The 18,868-nt window shown below is 36.7% G+C and overlaps 2 protein-coding genes across 2 annotated transcripts; both read right to left on the bottom strand.

The window, feature by feature from the left end:
• Positions 1-3,056: 3,056 nt before the first annotated feature.
• Positions 3,057-11,374, bottom strand: LOC132065237 (calcium-dependent protein kinase 5). The gene is made up of 8 exons (XM_059458522.1): positions 10,491-11,374; positions 10,031-10,174; positions 9,774-9,926; positions 9,173-9,288; positions 8,841-9,008; positions 8,544-8,768; positions 7,784-7,932; positions 3,057-3,470 (listed from the first exon to the last, which is right to left on the bottom strand). The coding sequence occupies exons 1-7, from the start codon at positions 11,182-11,184 to the stop codon at positions 7,810-7,812; spliced, it is 1,623 nt and encodes a 540-aa protein (XP_059314505.1). The 5' UTR covers positions 11,185-11,374; the 3' UTR covers positions 3,057-3,470; positions 7,784-7,809.
• Positions 11,375-12,634: 1,260 nt separating this feature from the next.
• LOC132065238 (mitochondrial phosphate carrier protein 1, mitochondrial) lies at positions 12,635-17,373 on the bottom strand. Its single transcript, XM_059458523.1, has 6 exons — positions 17,196-17,373; positions 14,588-14,937; positions 14,459-14,502; positions 13,690-13,904; positions 13,478-13,602; positions 12,635-12,958 (listed from the first exon to the last, which is right to left on the bottom strand). Exons 1-6 carry the CDS (start codon positions 17,337-17,339, stop codon positions 12,901-12,903), a joined length of 936 nt encoding a protein of 311 aa, XP_059314506.1. The 5' UTR covers positions 17,340-17,373; the 3' UTR covers positions 12,635-12,900.
• Between the last annotated feature and the right edge of the window lie 1,495 nt (positions 17,374-18,868).

Genomic DNA, 18,868 nt, shown 5'->3' with positions numbered 1-18,868 from the left:
CACCGACAATTCGGGGATCATTTACGAACATTTTACTCCTTAAGACGCGTTGCGGACGATCATATTTTAGGGAAATTGGAAACCTTTGCCCTATTTCGGGACCACGGTTGTATCTAACCGAACTGCTTCATACACAACTTCACCACCCCAAAATAAATACACTTTAACATGAGTTTAGTCATCTTTTATGAAATATATGAGAGAAAAAATAAAAGTTGAAGGATATGAAACGAGATAAGAGAAAAACAATAGATGAAAGATATGAGATGGATAAAATAAAATTGAAAGACGAAGGATATACCATAGGTAAAGATAGGACAATATTTATAAGCGGAGAAAAGTAAAAAAATTTCGCAAATTAAGTCACGAAATGTAAAAGATATTATTTTGACAACTATCTGAAACTGATTGAACCAATAGAAATGAACAAAAATATTTAATAAATACGAAAATTGCATGTGGGGTTTAGACCTTTCTGCACCATGTATTTTTCTATAAATAGTCTTCCATAATACCTCGTTCATCTCACCACGCTAAAACAAACTCTTTCAAAATGTCATCGTGGAATCCATTCTTCGGCAACGCGGCCCGATGACGTATCACCCGTGTGACATTTTTGAGTCGATGGGTAGGAAATGGGTTTTGGAACGTGAATTTGAATACTCGCTTAATCCGAGCGAGCGCTACAATAGACAATACATTAGCAAGATGAGGAGAGAATGGAACTACCGCCTGGATGAAGCTCATAATATTGAGATCGATTTAAGAAGTCGTGGCCTACATCGTCCAAAACGCCGTGCAATAGGCATGCTACTCACATCACCCCAAGAATTGAATCTTGCTTTGAACCGCATTCGCGAAGAAAATAATAGGATGCGTTTGCGATGGTTGCGTTTAGAGGACACGATTGGGGTTATATGTTACCCGATTGGAACTCGGTACTGCGAAATGTCCTATGAAGATGATTTTCCATAAGCATTTTTGTTGTTATGTCGGCTAGTTAAGTGTTGTATTTGTACCTTTTTCATTTTTCAATGTTATTTCAATTTGAATTTCAACTAAATAAATCCGACTTCATTAAAAATAGAAACGATATCTTATTAATGTAAATATTCTAATATTCGTCAGTCTCAGGAATGACGCTAATGCTATCGTCTTCATCTTCATCTTCATCTTCCTCTCCATCTCGTCCATCTTCATTATCGAGTGAGCGATTTCCCCCCTCCCATCCGAGAGCGTCGTAGTTCAAGCCTCACAGTTCACAGTGTCGTAGTCCAACTCCCCTCTGCTTTATGTTTTTTTTTAAATCATCCGCCGAAAAAAAAATTTAATGCTATTTCGTTAGTAGTATCACGAAATACATAAAAAAAAAAACAAATATTATTATATTTTCCTATTTCGTTTTTGTGTAAACGAAATAATTTTTTTTTATTTCGTTTAAAATAAAAAAAAAAAAATTTGTCCTATTTCGTTGGACTACCAACGAAATAGGACAAATTTTTTTTTTTTTTTTCATTTTTTTTTGTATGAACCAAATAAAAAAAAAAAATTTAATGCTATTTCGTTAGTAGTATCACGAAATACAAAAAAAAAAAAAACAAATATTATTATATTTTCCTATTTCGTTTTTGTGTAAACGAAATAATTTTTTTTATTTCGTTTAAAATAAAAAAAAATTAAAAAATTTGTCCTATTTCGTTGGACTACCAAAAATAGGACAAATTTTTTTTTTTAATTTCGTTTTTTGTATGAACCAAATAAAAAAAAAAAATTTAATGCTATTTCGTTAGTAGTATCACGAAATACAAAAACAAAAAAAAAAAACAAATATTATTATATTTTCCTATTTCGTTTTTGTGTAAACGAAATAAAAAAAAAAGAATTTTTCGTTTTTATTATAAAAAACGAAATTAAAAAAAAAAAAAGAAATTTTGTTGCATTTAATATAAATGCAACAAAATTAAAAAAAAAAACAAATTTGTTGCATTTCGTGCAACATTGCACGAAAATCCCATTTTGGTTTAAAAAAAAAAAGATACCATTTTGGTGTAATGGGCGTAAAGAAGCGCTTTGGCTCCGGACCACAGTTTTTGTGTCTAAACGTTGTTTCACCATAGAAAGGGGGTGAAAGATGTCGGCTGTGATGGTGGGACCAGGGGGGCAATTGAATAAGTAGTTGGCACTTGGCAGGACAATGAGTGCACATGGGGTACCCAACTGGAATTCGATCACCGACAGCTATTTTGCGGAGTCTCCTCTTTGGCAGTCGGTGGCCGAATATACGTTTTGGTCTTATTAGCGTCTTTCTTTCACTATGTACTTGTCTCTGCTTCCCTTTGCATTTCCTTCTGCTTTTCTTTCTTAGGCAAGACCAGGGTTCAATCTCAAACATCATATGTATTGCAATTCCCTTGAATATAATGAGGCCTAAATGATCAACAAGCATTGTGAAATTCTTACTTTCTACAGTTACTAATATCTCTCTAGTTGTCTTATTACTATCACGCTAGCAAACAAGTTCTTTCTGATTAGAACATAAATTTATTTCAATTATTATGTTCTCTCAAAACGATTTTTTGTTTTCAAATATCAAACCAATTTTTTCTTTTTAAAAACTAAATTCAAGCGAAGTGAGTTTTCAAAAACTAGTAGCAACACAATCAAACATTATTTTCTCAAAAATTAATTGGAAAATGCAACTTCTCTTCAAAATTATTATTATTAAATCTCCAAAACCTAAATCAATACTAAATTCAAAGGCTAATTATGTGAATTACCCCATGTCCAGCAGTTTTACAGACTTAAGTAGAATATTACTGTTTCCTAATCTCTAAATTTCGAGCTCTCAAGATAAGGAGGAAAGGTTCTTTGAAGATTCAACTTTAAGCGGCATTGCATTTTGTCACTCATGAAAGTGTATTGAGGAGCAGACATACAGACGCTATGCGGCTTCGTCAACTGCAATTTATTAAAACTGAATAAGGACAAAATCAGTATATGTGGTGATTAATTAAGCTAGCAACCGTAATTGACCAACCATGTTCTGCAAATATAGCTTATGTAAATTGTTACACCAAATGGCGTGCTTTTCCTTAAAGACAACGAAGACAATCTCCGAAAAGAGAAAAACTCATGGATAAAATACATAATTATGTAAATAAGAAATGTGAATGATTTGAGAAGGATACACCGGAAGGTAAACCACCTTCTAATTGAAGCAAGCATGAAGCCTCGACTAAAGAACACTAATTAAATTTGAACACATCAAGTAGTTGAAAGGATTTCACACAGTAAGGACCACAAAGATTTCAACATTTTGTTGAGGCACACAGCAAGTTGATAGCAGTCTACAAGCTCTTTCAGTCATCCTCTTCTACTCAAACTTGAGAGCAGGGCATGCTACTGTCAGAACTGCATAGCAGACACGTTATCTTGGCAGTTCCATTGCCTTTGCTCTACTTTCTGTAAAAACCTGCAGACTAGCCACTATCAATTTCAAAATACCTATTACAAGTAACATATTAACATGACCAAGAGTGAAACTAAATTTCACGCTCCAAACAAAAGATGCACCATGTTCTGTAATATTTGACCAAGCCTAGAATGCCATAACAGCATTTTCGCAGAATCGGTGAAAATAACAAAATACAAAGTATAGAACACCAACAAGTAAACAAGCACCTGTGAAACTAAAGGACGTCTCAATATAAAAACTTGTACTATGAATCAAGTAACTTAACTATGATAATTTGGCAAAAACTGCAGTTTACACGAGAACAAAGTACAACCTTTGATGCCTAACACATCGTTGGTGACAGAAGAATCAGCTTTCCTATCAGGTTCATCTAAAGAAGAGAAGAATGGGGAGTTAATGAATTTCACCTGGGCCTCTCAGGATGTTCTTTTTCTTCTCGATAAAATTATGTCAGGACTTTGAGCAGTTGCGTTTCTCCCCCTCTCTCTCTCTCTTTTCATATTTTTCTTTTGGTGGAGGGCGTATGATGACGAAGATCTCTTCTAAGTAAACAGTTCTACAACGTAGCATCATTTCAGATAGGCGAACAGAGCCTAATGTAAGCAGATTATCCATGTAGGCAGTACCAACTAGTTGGCAAGAGTTAGTTGTTGTTGTTACTTGTTAAGCTGATATTAGGTTGAGTGCTAGACTTTTACGTTCCTGTAGGACTAAGTGTGAAACACAGAGGACCTTTAGTGTAAGGTAAACGATTCAAATATTGGAATGAAATGGAACTGAATAGAGCTACATGGATATAGATGTTTATTCTAAAAGCCAACCTCAACCAGTTGGGACTAAGATGCAGTTGGTTAATAAATATACCTATAGCTGGTCTATAAATATTCTACCTACATTTCAACTAGCTTCAACTTTGATATTCTTTTTATAGAAGTTAACTAATGGTTAGAAAATAGAATTAAGTGTTTAAAACACTGCGGGAAGTTCTCGGATGACACATCATACTAAATATTCTAAAATGACTCTTCTTTGAGGACAAAGGCTGTCTTCAACCCAATTTGCACGTATTCTAGAATGGATTGCCTAGATCACGGATAAATGGAAATTTCATCGATCAGACCTTTTCGTAGACTATTCCATCAGGGGTCTATATTAGGGGTGGGCGTTCGGTTCTTCGGTTCGGTTTTCTCATACTTCGGTTCGGCTATTTCGGGTTCGGTTTTTTGAAGGTAGACACCAAACACCGAACCAAACTAATTCGGTTCGGTTCTTTCGGTTTTTTGAAGTTTGGTTCGGTTCGGTTTCGGTTTTTTCAATTCGGTGTTTTCAAATAGGACACATTTCTAGATTTATGAATTCACAAAGATCTCATGGCTGGATATGCACCAAATTTCTGATAGCATAGCTCCTAGAAACTGAATGTAGAGAAGCATCGAGGAATTGGTATTGCACTCAAGTTGCAAAATGTTGAGAGCAAGACACCAAAAAAATGACTAGGAGTTGCAATATTTAGGCTCTCCTCCACCATATATTAGAAATTTCAAGAATTCCTCCATTAAATTTCTTCTCTTTGCCATCAATTTTCTTCCTTTCCATTAATCTTTGAACCAATGATTTATAATACTAGACTAATTATGGGTTGCATTGTATAGCGGTATGTTAATTGTTAAACACCACGTAGGCACGAACCCATTGTCATTAACGTGAGATACTAACTACTATTCGCTTAATTCGAACAATTTATTGTTAGGTTTTGAAGTATATATACGAGGATCCACACGAATCTTTGGGATATAACTTAATTACCACAAAACTCACATGGATGCAAAGTTTTATGGTTACTTTAAATTTAATAGCTCGATTCGAAAAAATCTAGTACTCTATATTCCGTTAAGTTGGACATATCGCTTGGGTTGCTTGTCTCAAGTGAATTCATACTTATATCCGCATAAGAAGATTAAAATGCAAGCTCGATCCGAGGCATACTTTCTTAGAAATGCAAGCCGAATATCTTTGGAGGGCGTACTTTTAGTTATATTTAGTTATGCATCCCGTCTTTTAGTTGTGTTTAACTAAAAGTCCGCCGGGCGCATTTTTAGTTATGTTTAGTTATGCATTTTTTAGTTGTGTTTAACTAAAAGTCCGGAGGCGTACTTTTAGTTATGTTTAGTTATGCCGGTCGGCATTTTAGTTGTGTTTAACTAAAAAGTCCGCCCCCCGAACTTTTAGTTATGTTTAGTTATGTTCGTTCTCATATCGTTTCATTGTTTTATATTGTCTGGTTATTAGTATTAGGAAAACTTAATACATTGATCCGTGTGGTGATTTTCAATTTTGGAAAGGAAAGCATCACAAGAAATAACAAAAGAAAATATGAAAATGCGAGAGTGCTTGAGCCGTATATCCTTGAATGCTTATTGTTTGGGCTCCTTATCCGAAAGTTAATTATTTATTAGATTAGCTCATTGGTGGAGGAGAAATGAATCTACTCACTCACATACTTTAATGGAAGCTACAATGAAACGTGCTTTCAGAGAACATATGAAGGAGACAAACCATGAGGTCACAATTTGAGCTTTGTTTTTTGCACTCCCCCTATACTTCCTCCACTTCTCTCACAATTTGAGCTTTGTTTTTTGCACTTCTACTACACAAGCCAGCAGCGACAGAAAAGTCACAGATACACATAAAATCTACTGAGCGAGATCCAAAATGAGGTCCATGTCATTCATTCAAAGAAAAACTCCATGAAATTAAATTGCTTCCTGTCCAACAACAGCTATCTGAATGCTCAAAACCAGTAACCAGCAACAAACAACGTACAAGACAAAAACAAGCAACACAAACAACATAACGATAAAATGAGCAGTGGCCAAACAGCCAAACGGCCAAACAACATAAATGTCCTAAATTTTAGCTCCAAATACAAAACATAAGTTGTAACACTAAGTGTTAACCCAAGGGGCTTGGGCCTTGGGTTAATGGGTCTTATTTGTTCTGGGCCGAATTTATTTAATGGGCATGGGCTGGAGACTATTTAATATTTTTGGGCTGTACATGAAATTTCGGTTTAAACCGAAAACCCGAAAAACCGAACCCCAAACCCCGAACCGAATCCCGAAATTTCTGAAAATTGAAACCGAACCCGAACCGAAAACCCGAAAACCCGAACACCGAAAAACCGAATTAATTCGGTTCGGTCCGGTTTTTCGGTTTTCGGTATTTATGCCCACCCCTAGTCTATATCCTCCCCACAAAGGCAGGTCGTAATCTTGTCCATTGAAACTTAGACAGAGGGGAAGAAATCACCTAATTTCTTTTTGTCTGTACTCGGGTTTGAACTCTGTCATGATTTTCAGTCCTTCATTCATACCCTAAGGTGCATATTCTGAAATGACACTCTGAAGTGTCTTTGACAATTGTACAACTGATAATATCTTTCCCCTTTGGAGCCCACTTTTGTTATGTGTCACTTGGAACACGCTGAAGTGTTTTTCACACTTGTACAGCTAATAATATCTTTCAGATTATTAATTAACTTACACAAGTTTAAGTTCAATAAAAAATAGAAGTATACTTTACTACTCCCTTCATCCTAATTTATGTGGCAGTGCTTGATTGGGCACGAAGTTTAAGAAAAAGGAAGACTTTTGAAACTTGTGGCCTAAAACAAGTCATAGAAATTTGCGGGGCTATAAATCATCTCATTATGGGTAAACTAGAATACTTAAAGTTAAATTGTTTCTAAATAAGGAAGTACGAAATTCTTTCTAGGGCAAACTAAAACGGAAAGTATGACACATAAATTAGGTGAGAGGGAGTAATATTTTCTCCATTTACCTAAATTGTTTGTCGCCACATCTGGATAAAGGAAGAAGGTTAGATTGATTGACGGCTAGCTAAAATAGTGATAATATTATGAAACTTCTAAAAATTGAATTCGGTGGGCGTATGTGCTCACTTAGGCACATTTCTCACATAGCCATGTAGGACAACCATCAATGTGGTATGTAAAACTTTTGCCAAAAGGAAAGAAGCCGGTAGTCCAAAAAAAGATAAGAATGCAAAAGATTCTGAACTGAAATTTATTTTGTTTATGGTGTAAAATGAAGCATGTAGAGGTAGCTGAATCTATTTGTGACATGTTAAGAGTCCGTACAGGATTAGATGGTTATACTTTTGCTGAATGTAATTTTTTGCTGAATGTATTCCTTGCCAATTCAATTTCTTAGGAAGGATAAAAGGAGGAAGATTTTCTTTAAATTCAGTGCCAAAGAAATGGTTACTTCAGAAATAAAAAGGAAAATACCTAAATGATTTGTCCATTCAAAAAGCTAATGAGCTCCCGGTGCATCTCTCATGCTGAAATTCAGACTATTTCGCATCGTTCGTCTTCCTATACATGGATTTCCTTTTTGCATCATGGCAACAAATTCTCCGTAGTCAATGCGCCCATCCTGAAAAGAAAGTCCATCAGGAGACCAACTAAATAGTTGGTTAAATGAAGAAAGAGATGGGATGCCAAAAGATCATTCCATGCATTTAAAACACAGATTTCCTAAAACATAGTTTGCCTGCATCAAGGCCACAGTTGAGGCCTTATACAAAGGTTCCAGAAGACTGATCAAAATACAACGAAGATTTGTTCGATTTGAAGAAAGTCAGAAATGTCTCTAGTGACAGTTTTTCATTTTATTATGCTACGATTGCTTAGTCTTTCTCCTTTTTTTTTCCTTCTCTTTTGGACAAATATCTCAGCTTTGTTTTCTCATCATGCCTTTAAATACACAAACCTCCTTGGACTATGAGTGACACCAAAAAGTGAGTAGCTGGCACGAATGTAGTCACAGATCAAACAGAACGACGGAAAGTTCTTCAAAAAACAACTTTCAAAGCATCTCAGTGCATCTGAGCAACTATAAACAAATCAGTAAAGCTGCAAGCTATGAAGAAATTAAGTCAAATTGTATTATCCCTGAAACATAACCATAACCTCCTAATATGTGTCCACTTTTTTATTGACAAGTTCCTAAAATACTCCAACTTTATCTTCAATTTAATGACTTACGTTATCCTGATCAACTTCGCTGATGATATCCTCCATGAGTACATCTGTAATATTATGATCTGCACACGCTTGCTGGAGCTCATCAACTGTAATATAACCACTTCCATCCTTGTCAAAATACTGAAATGCTGCCATGAGATGTTCCTCACGGTCCAATTTGTTAAGGTGAATAGTTGCTGCTATGAATTCTCCATAGTCAATAGTTCCACTATTGTCCACATCAGCCTGAAAGCAGGAATAATAATTAGATAAAGATGCACAAAGCAAATACAATTAGTTTGCAAAAGGTTTTCTTACAGCATCCATAAGTTCCCGTATCTCTATATCCTTTAGAGTAGAGCCGTATTTTCTCAAACCAGCTTTTAGTTCATCAAATGTAATAGCACCACTGTTATCAGTATCCATGGCCTTAAACATCTCCTTAAGACCGGCAATCTCCTCCTCCGACAAGCTTTCAGCAATCACCTGAAAGCATAATAAGCAATGCATTGAACTATTCAGTTACAGGCCTTCCAGCGGCCAGAATCGACAGTTTCTTGCGTAACTTCAACAATGAAGTTTATGGACGCTGAAGAACCATAATTAACAGACTTGGTGCAAAAAATCTGTGACAAGATCTGTGTACATACCCGCAGAGCCATCTTTTTTAACTTGTTCATTGCAGAAAAGTGTTTGAGGCGAGAAAGTACTGCAGGATCAAGTGCTCTATCAGGAGCAACGCCATTTTCACAAATCCAAGGATGACCTGCAGAGTTTTAGAGAAAACCATATCACCAGATCAGCAGTTGGTTACATGAAAGATGCCGAAGATGCAGGCACAGATATAAAATACAATTGAAAATTTGAGAAATACAATGACTTGATCCACTTTATGCAGTGCAAATTGATCTTTGCAGCTTGTAGTCAGGACAAATTTATTTTTTGAATCAGAAATACAGAAAACAAACCTGCTATTTCCAAAGGGCTCTAGATAACCTAACAAGTTATAGTTTAGGTATGAGAAACTCTTCTCTACTGTCAAATGACTCAAACTAACACTTCTCTTTACATAAATTGGACAAATTAGTAGTCAAAAAGGATTCCCATGGTCCGCTACCAAAAGCACAGTCCAGAAGACAGCTTACGGGGTTCCTATAACTCTGACAGAATAATAACATTGTTACAACGCGCTATCTCTTGATTTAAGTCAAAATGTAAGGTTACTATCACTTATAAGGTAAATAAACATACATAATACTTCATGAGCGGTTAACCGCTCTGAAGGTCGCATGCACAACATCTTCCGGATGAGATCTTTTGCACTCTCAGATATTACGGGCCAAGGGTCTGAGTCAAAATCAATGTGCCCTTTCAGAACTGCATCAAATATCCCCTGCTGTGTTTCTGAAGAATTTAGATGGTAGTTAAAAAAAGACAAAAATCAGAAAATTACAGCTGTACTGTCTAAAATTGTAAACATTTTTTTTTGTCTAGGACTATAAATATACCAGCCCAGAATGGTGGAACACCACTTAGCAGGATGTAGAGTATGACGCCCGCCGTCCAAACATCTGCTTCTGGACCATAATGCTTCAAAAGCACCTCAGGAGCAACGTAATATGGACTCCCAACAACATCTGTGAAAATTTGGCCTGGAGAAGGAAGCAACAAAATTCATCAAACCAACATTACTATATAAGGAAATACAAAAATGTGCCACCAAATCAATGTTAAAACCAGCCAATTATTCATCTAGAATTTCCAGAAATGAGAGGTTGTGCGTAAAAGCGTCTCCAAGATCATACTTTATTAGTAGTGCCAGCATCCACATCAAGGACTGTGTCCGTGGAAAACACAGCCTTAATATCTCCACCGAAGGGCATGCACAATTGAAAGAATAGTTGTACTCTAGACTAGAATAATTACCTGCCTATCAGAAAGTGAGTTAAAAAATGGATGGAGATTGACCTGGCTTAAAGAAGACAGAGAGTCCAAAGTCAATGGCCTTGAGAGAGAAATCATCATCCTTGTTAACCAACAAGAAATTCTCAGGTTTGAGATCTCTATGCATAACTCCAAGTGAATGGCATGCCTCAACGACACCAACAATAATCTTAGTCAATTCAGCAGCCTTTCTCTCGGTGTAGTGTCCTCTTTGAATGATGCGGTCAAACAATTCACCGCCACTACAGACCTCCATGACAATATGAACATACAAAGGATCCTCATAAGCACCCTTGATGGAAACGATGTTCTTGTGACCAGCCAAATGGTGCATTATCTGAATTTCCCTCCTGACATCTTCTACATCCTCCTTGGAGATGAGTTTCCTCTTGGCAATGGATTTACAGGCGTACTCGGTACCTGAAGACAATTCGGTGCATAAAAAAGTGGTGCCAAACTGGCCTTGTCCTAGTTTACGGCCGAGGGTGTAGAGATCGCGAATGTTAGGGGTCTTATGACCCAGCACGTAATACGCCTGGTTAGCGCTCGTGCGATTCATGCTGCTCTCTTTTCTGGGGCTCACAAGGGGTAGATTAGGCTGTTGGGAATCGTGGGTTGTAGCGGTATTGCGCTTGGAATTGGAATTGGAGTGGTCTTGTTGGGGCTCAGAGCCCTGAAAAGTTTTGCCTCCGAAAGATCCACGGCATGCGTTGCCCATCAAACAATTACAATCAGCTCAGCCTCATCCAATTCACCTTGTAGCATCCAAAATAATGATAGATCTAACAAAAGGAACAAGATGGCCGGAACTGATGAACACAATAACCGGAGGTCAACTCTAACATGCTACCCATCCACTCTCCTACTTGCAACCTTTTTTATCAATATAATAATAATATACATAATTTTTTTATTACTCCACTTCTACTTCCCACTAGGCACTGCTTGCCAAAAAAGTTTACCTACACCAGATTTTTCTTTTTAATTAAAACAAGGTCGGTCACCCATAAATAGTGGAAAACAACAATGCACAGGAAGAATGACTTTGTGAAATGGCAACTTTTCACTGTCCCTCACTTGTTGATTTTGTCATTTTATTGCAGACATCCCCCACCTCAGTATTTGTCCTTTCTTTTAAGCTCCCAAAATTAACTGTTTTTATACTATTTTAATCAAATCATTGTACTACTTTATCATACTAAAATATAATTAAGATAAAAATAATATATATTAACTAACCATATTATATTTGTTGAATTGGCATAAATATCGAGCACGACTAAATTTTTTATAAAAAAAAATAATTAAGTATACTGTATTTAATTTTTTATTTTATGAATATTTTTGAACCGAGGATCTATTTGAGAGCCTCTCTACACCTCATGATAGGAGTAAGGTTACCCTCTCCAGACCACCAGTTGTGGAATTTCTTTGTTGTGTTGTTATTTTATGGATATTGTATGTAAACTTTGTGGTGGGGGGCGGGGGTAGGGGGCTGGAGAGGCGCGTTATGGCAATTGGGTGCTCAAACCTGGCTATTCAACGCATCACATTACTGACATTTAAAGCCACTCTGTCTTTAACATCCAAACATTTCAACCAAAATTATTGGTCCACTGGTTTTGGCAATTGGCTCCAGTCCAGTAGGCCACCCTCTATTACGCGCATAAATACATTACTAGTATTAGTACCCACTGTACTCATTTACAAATTTCTTTCCTCTCTTTTTTTCCTCCAAATATGGCCTTACTTTTAGATCCATTACAACCCTCCGCTGCCGCTTCTCGACAACCAAATAGATTACCACAAGTCAAAAAATTAACATGCACTCACCGAGGACAATCCGTGTCCACTTTTCCCATTTGTTTGACAGCAGCTAGTAGTTAAAAGACTCAGCATGGCAGGCGGGCTCCTTAGGGACATGTCCAAGTAGTTAAAATTCTTTCAAAGCAATTCTCTTTTCTTCTTTTGTTTTGGGGGGTGGGAAAGGGTAGGTTTTTCTGAATCCAAATAAATACTCCAAGATCACAGTCTGTACAAATATTATCTTTAGAACAAACAAATAGCATCATTTTCATACTACCACTAAGTATTTCATAAGACAGCTCCAAAGTACTTTTTTAGTTCCCCTTGACAAGGGGTGAAATGAAATCTGACGCATGTAGCGTGTACAAGATGATGTGGGAGTTGCAAAGTCATCCTCTTCTATTTTCTCTTGTAAGTAATATTGCTTCATTCACAAGTCACACCAGACGGGATCAGATTGCCTCACAAATGGAAATAAGTTCCATGGAGATGAACTGCAGATAAGTAGATCATAAAACAAGGAGACCTAACTGAGACTACTGATCACGCCGAGGAAGGTGATTGAGGCCACAGTTCACAATGACTGAAATTGATGTTTCTTCAAAACAAGACTTAAGGGAGCTGTTGTTTATTGTCGGAGTAAGTTCAGATCCTTCTGATGTCGAGCAAGCCCCCCACTTGTCGGCCTACAGGTTAGACACAATACAATTTTTAGCAGAACAGAGAATCAAAGAATCAAACATGTTTTTACAGGCAGCAAGCATCCAGTACTTCGATTCCACACAGAACCTCAACATTCTTATGCTAGATCGCCTACTTTCCTTTATTATTCATGAAATTTCTTTGCCAGGGCTATCAATTCTCACATCAAGAAACTCTTATACCTAACTTTATGCAGTTGATTTCACGTTTTAAACATTGCAAGTATCTCTGATTCTTGACGAACATGTTCAGCTTCATATCATAATTTATTTATGACTCTTTGAAGTCCAAAAGCACAAAGCCTGTTGTAATACCAATAACGACAATAATGAAGGAAAGGCATCCTTCCCAAATTCTGGCGACAGTATTCGAATAGCTAACTTCTCATCACCCTTACTTGACAAATGGACAAATAAGTTCACAAGTGAAGGCACAGAAATGATCGAGCATTTGGTAAGAAAACTATACGAGAACAGTACATAAAAAGAGCATAATACACTTACAGTCCAGTTAACACTTTAATTGTATCATAGAGAAACCATTGCAGAGTCACAACAGGCCCCACAAGTGTGAGTCGAACAGGAAGACTTCTGGTAAACAAATTAAAAAATCCAATCTCCTTTATAGCCTGAAAGCATCATATCAATTTTTTTCCAACTAATTAGATTTTTTCAAATACACTTAAATATCATGAGCGTGTTGACAGAAGTTTTACCTGTCTTATTGTCTCAGCCTTTTTGTTGTAAAGAGATGATACAATATTGTCTGCGGGATTAGATATTACAGTACCAACAGATCCAGCAGCATAGCCTGATAAGCATGTCACACCAAGTTGCTGGGCTCTTGAGCAATCTTCCTTCCGTTTCTGTATGACCTTCCGATACATCAGATCTACCGAGTGCTCAAATGTCGAAAACATGATCATAGAAACTGTCAATAGAAGACGAAGCACAAAGGGAAGTCGTCATTATAAACTCCAAAAGCAGAAAGCCACACATTAATAACCACAGTCGGTAATGTGATATCGTATTTTAAAGGGCATCTATATTGCAGCGAGATTTCAAAGACAAATTTGATTAATAAGCACTTTCTAGAAATTGTAAAGTAGGCACTAAATTTAGAACCCAGTGCATACTTGTAAAGTAGGCACTAAATTTAGCACCCAGTGCATACTTGTAAAGTAGACGACGATAAAGAAAGCCAGACAGTAAATGAACTGAAGCAACAAGAAGATCCTATGCAGCAGCCAAAAGATGCACAATGCCACATTTCAATGGTAAAGAACAGATGAATTGAAGGGCAAGACATATCTACAGGATACACAACGTATACACTGATAACTCCACTCCGTCCCACCCAGGGACACTGATATGAGTAAACTTTACCATGAAAGTTGCATAACACTTCCGAATGATAACATGAAAGAAAATAAGGGGAGATGGGGTGGGCTAACAGAAAAAAGCTAAATTAAGTAAAGATTTTACATGGAAGATTACGCCCCCAAAGTGGAAAGAGTCCCTTGTAAAAGCTACAGTGAAGCAAAAACAAACTTCAGCATCAATGTGCAAGGTGGACAGCAATAGAATAAACAATGCATACTTCTCGGAATTTACCCTGAAAGGCCTTCATTCATGTACATCTTGCGAAATCCATCAGTTAATCCCCTGGCAAAATGAGGCTGAGTCTGGACCTGAACTTTGACAGCTTCAAAGGGACAGAGCGCCACATCAGCAAATATTTGAGCTGATGCACTGCTGAGGAAGAATATAACACTCCTTTGTTGATCAACCAACAATTCAGTATAGAATCTTTTAAAGTATTCATAAAGACCAAACTTAAATCCTCCTTGAACTCCATATCCGAATAGTTTCCCTGACCAGCCTCTCCAAAGAGCAGAATGACCTTCCTCTCTCCATATAGTTATAAGCCCCGATGAAATGCCATGGTATTTGAGAGGGTTCACCTAAAGCAAATAAAGGTATTACCAAAAATATCAGATTAGGCAAGTTTCTTTCTTTCCACCCTTTAATTTTAGTTTGTTTGTCATGAGGAGTGACCACGGAGTATACAGATTTGTTAAAAGAAAGAAAGGTGTGTTCTAGTGCAAAGATATAGTAAAGAAATCACGAGGCTCTATGGCTTGAAATAAAGACAAGGATCATTTGAACAGAAAAAGTACAGGCATTGTCAAATAACTCAATCCATTCTCGTGATGAAGACAATGTTCAGGAACAAGGATAAAACGTTAAGGCTTTTTAATGAGTTAATAAAGCTTAAGTTTTTTAATGGTTTCTAAGTTTGGCAGGTTTGACCAAATAGTGTATCTACCTAGCAGACTGGAGATCCCAAGAGCTAGGTTCAAGGAGATCAAACAAAGTTGTGACTGACGGTTCGGCATTGTCAAATAACTCAATCCATTCTCGTGATGAAGACAATGTTCAGGAACAAGGATAAAACGTTAAGGCTTTTTAATGAGTTAAGTTTTTTAATGGTTTCTAAGTGGTCAAGTGTAAGCCGCTTCAAAGAGGATGATTGTAAAAAGCCCATTCTCTATACACTCATGAAACCAGGAGGTGTTCATGGCTGAAACGAACACAACCGTAAGAACCATAGACGGTAAAGGATTGATTATGTGACATGTGGTTGTCTAGGTATACACCAAAGCTCGACGGTTCAAAGATATCAAATCTACCGATTGACCAAGTATATCCGACATATGTTCACTACGGAAAGTTCAAAGGGAAACCTACTTATCCAGATACAATTAATCCTTGCTTGTAAATTACACACTTGTCCGTGCATTCCTTTATCTTATAGTCATTCCCCATTCATGTGGGGGATTGTTGGGTTTAATTGATAGATTGAATGGGAAATGGAGGGAAAAGAAGTGGAGGGAAAATGAATTGTTCCTCTTGCTTTATGAAATGAGCATTTGTCACTCATTGGTAGTGGAAAGAAAAGTTATCCTACTTAAAAGTAGAAGTACTCCTTCTTGTTGCTAAAGGGTTAAGAAGAGGGTCTCTCCTCGCACCGTCGTCGTCGCTCGGCTCGGCTTCGGATTTGGATTTGGATTTGGATTTGGTCAAACGATCTGATTGATTGATAATCTTTTTAGATCAAATTTTCTTTAATTTTAATTAATTAACTTATCCAATCCTACCCGTTAGTGACCCGGATCCGCGTGTCTGACCCGCGACCCGAACCATAGCGTACTTAGTATGCGGTGCCACAGATAGATATGTTTTTAGCCCGTCGTGCGAACCTCCCACTGGGGGCCCGCTATGCTAAAAGGTTCTTTCCCAGATTTTATTTAAATTTCCCACCATTTTTAAAGTGACTGTTCTGAAGGGTTGCAAACCTTCAGAATTTTCCTTACAAATTTTCTGAACTTCAAAACTTCTTCTTCTTCTGCACAAATAAATTCCAGTGTAGTTTCTTTATGCCGTTGAGTGGTTCGCTGACACCGTTGTTTTAGGTACCGATACACTGGTGAGTAAGATCGTTCTATCCTAGGAGGATATATTCCATTAAACTCGGGTACTTGAGGGGAATAATTTCCTTAAGGACACACTGTGCATTCCGTGGGCTCAATTTTCATTCTTAAATATTTTTTCAGAGACTGTTTTTACTTTTCCAGTTTCTGTTTTTCCGTTTTCTACTGGTTTTTCCAGAATCTGTCTAGTTTCTGTTTTCTGTTTATATAAATTATTTTTTACTGTTTCAACGTTTTTGCAATACAGTTTAATAACAAGTGAACATTTACGAAAAAGTTGTGGTAAAGTTTCCGTCTTCGTTCCGTCATTGATCAATCTATCACTCAATCACAGACCACTCTGATCACACTCAAATTATGTATCTACACATTGTATTTTTACGCATCGCAGGTGCATACTGTCATAGCACTTTGGTGATTTCAATCAAGCGAGGAAGCCGCATACATCCATTTTTTTGTGGTGATGTTAGGAGTATTTAAAGACAAGGAGAGTGAAAACAGATGTGAGTCTATTTAAGGCTTAAGGGATAAGTAGTTGTATAAAGGCAAAAGGAGAGAGGAAAAGAGCATAGCCCACCTTCATAGCAGCATGGTGATGTTTCTACTGGAGGGCAGGAATTGTAACTACGTCAAGGTTAGGGGAGATAGATGAAATGGGTAAATGAGGGAGCTAAACCTGTTTACTTACAGAGTAGTACGTATAAAATAAAGATGAGAGACGGTGTAACCTGCATGTTAACCTTCAAGACATCGAGAGGAGTAATGGCGAGATGAGTAATGCCAGCGCTGAGCATTCCTCCAGCGGTACAGAGACCGTAATACCCAGCTGAGAACTCCTCCAACAGCACCCTTTCTCCTTCTGCTCTTTTCATTTGTGATTTGTTGTGTTCACTTTACTCTGACCTAGTCGATTACCTCTTAAGCGGAAGAACGAAAACTTGGAACTTTGGAGGCCAAGAAATATTTGATGTTTCTCTCGCTCCAAACATGTCCACGTTTTCCGAGTTCAACTAATTTTATAAAGGGAAAAGGGTCAAAAATATCCCTCTACTTTGAAAAAAGAGCTAAAAATATCCTCCGAATTTATTTTGGATCAAAAATACCTCTCTTGTCCTTAAAGTTTTCAAATATACCCCTACCTTAACGGAAATTATCCATCAAATTAACTCGAAATCATTTTTTAGACCCGCTCCATCATTTAAACCCGATCCAACTAAATAATAACCATAAGATCCCCTTATTCCCTCAAACTTCATACCTACGTATTAGGGGAATAAGGGAATCTTATGGGTTATTATTTAGTTGAGTCGGGTTTAAAAAAATAATTTCGGGTTATTTTGGTGGATAATTTTCATCAAGACAGGGGTATATTTGAAAACTTTAAGGATGGGAGGAGTATTTTTGACCCAAAATAAGTTCGGAGGATATTTTTAGCTCTTTTTACAAAGTAGAGGGGTATTTTTGACCCTTTTCCCTTTTATAAAGCATGCTCTCTACAGTACATGGGCGCGTGGGAATATGGCCATCGAATCCAAGGTCAATTCACCTTTAAATGCTCTTTTATTCGGTCGAACAATTTACTCTGCCACGTTAATTTTTAGTCCTTAAAATATGATTTATGATACAATTTTAATTATGATTTATGATACAATTTTAGTTTCTTATTAAAAATAATAAGAGAAGTTTAAATTAAATTATTTTACCCTGATATTACAAATTATTAGGAATTACATTTTTTTCTCTATTTTGTTTCTAGCTCTGAAATCATGACGTTTCGGCATAATTTGCGAGTGGTCCAATAATGACAACTAGGTTAAATATAATATGAAGTCTCGCAATTCCGAAATGTTTTTTTTTTCTTATTTGTTTGTATATTGAAATGATGACAATCTGATATCATTTTTTCGTAATCCAACATGATAACTAGATTTTGGAAAACTCTCAAATATACTATCAAACTTTTTGAAATAGTTCATTGATGTCACTCATTAATAATTGCGCTCATTTATGTTTATTATTGCCTTCTTGAAAATGGGCCATCCATGCCACTTTTGCTTGCTCAAATGGTTTTTTAAAATACCAGATTTTACACGTGGCCTCCAATTAAAGGTCCACATTGCCAAATTAAACTAGCCCAAATTAAAATATAACTCGATCCACCCAGAACCCTTTTAACCCAAATGAATTTTTCAAAAAGTTTGTTGGCTGATGTTCATAACTTCTTGTTTTGAGTTGAGGTTTTGAAGATTTGTGGGGTTACGTGATTGACTTGTTGCTTTTATTTTGGTGTTCCAATATTATTATTCTACATTTGTCCACAATCTTTGTTTAACAAGTCAGTAGTAGTGTCTATCTTGAACATGTAGCATTTTTTGTGTTTAACGTTTCTTTGTTTCTGTTG

Source organism: Lycium ferocissimum, chromosome 7 (assembly GCF_029784015.1).
Source record: "Lycium ferocissimum isolate CSIRO_LF1 chromosome 7, AGI_CSIRO_Lferr_CH_V1, whole genome shotgun sequence".
In the NCBI taxonomy this organism is placed as follows: domain Eukaryota; kingdom Viridiplantae; phylum Streptophyta; class Magnoliopsida; order Solanales; family Solanaceae; genus Lycium; species Lycium ferocissimum.
The sequence above is the reverse complement of the archived record's forward strand: the minus strand, read 5'-3'. Positions and strand labels throughout refer to the sequence as shown.

What these genes read in the sequence shown, in the direction of transcription:
- LOC132065237 (XM_059458522.1), bottom strand. Translation starts at nt 11,184, where the DNA reads ATGGGCAACGCATGCCGTGGATCTTTCGGAGGCAAAACTTTTCAGGGC. An exon ending in TACGGGAACTTATGGATGCT is followed by an intron (nt 8,769 to 8,840) that starts GTAAGAAAACCT and finishes TCCTGCTTTCAG; the next exon opens with GCTGATGTGGACAATAGTGG. An exon ending in GCGAAGTTGATCAGGATAAC is followed by an intron (nt 7,933 to 8,543) that starts GTAAGTCATTAA and finishes CTTTCTTTTCAG; the next exon opens with GATGGGCGCATTGACTACGG.
- LOC132065238 (XM_059458523.1), bottom strand. Translation starts at nt 17,339, where the DNA reads ATGAAAAGAGCAGAAGGAGAAAGGGTGCTGTTGGAGGAGTTCTCAGCT. An exon ending in ATGAATGAAGGCCTTTCAGG is followed by an intron (nt 14,503 to 14,587) that starts GTAAATTCCGAG and finishes GCTTCACTGTAG; the next exon opens with CTTTTACAAGGGACTCTTTC. An exon ending in TTGGGGGCGTAATCTTCCAT is followed by an intron (nt 13,905 to 14,458) that starts GTAAAATCTTTA and finishes TTCTATTGACAG; the next exon opens with TTTCTATGATCATGTTTTCG.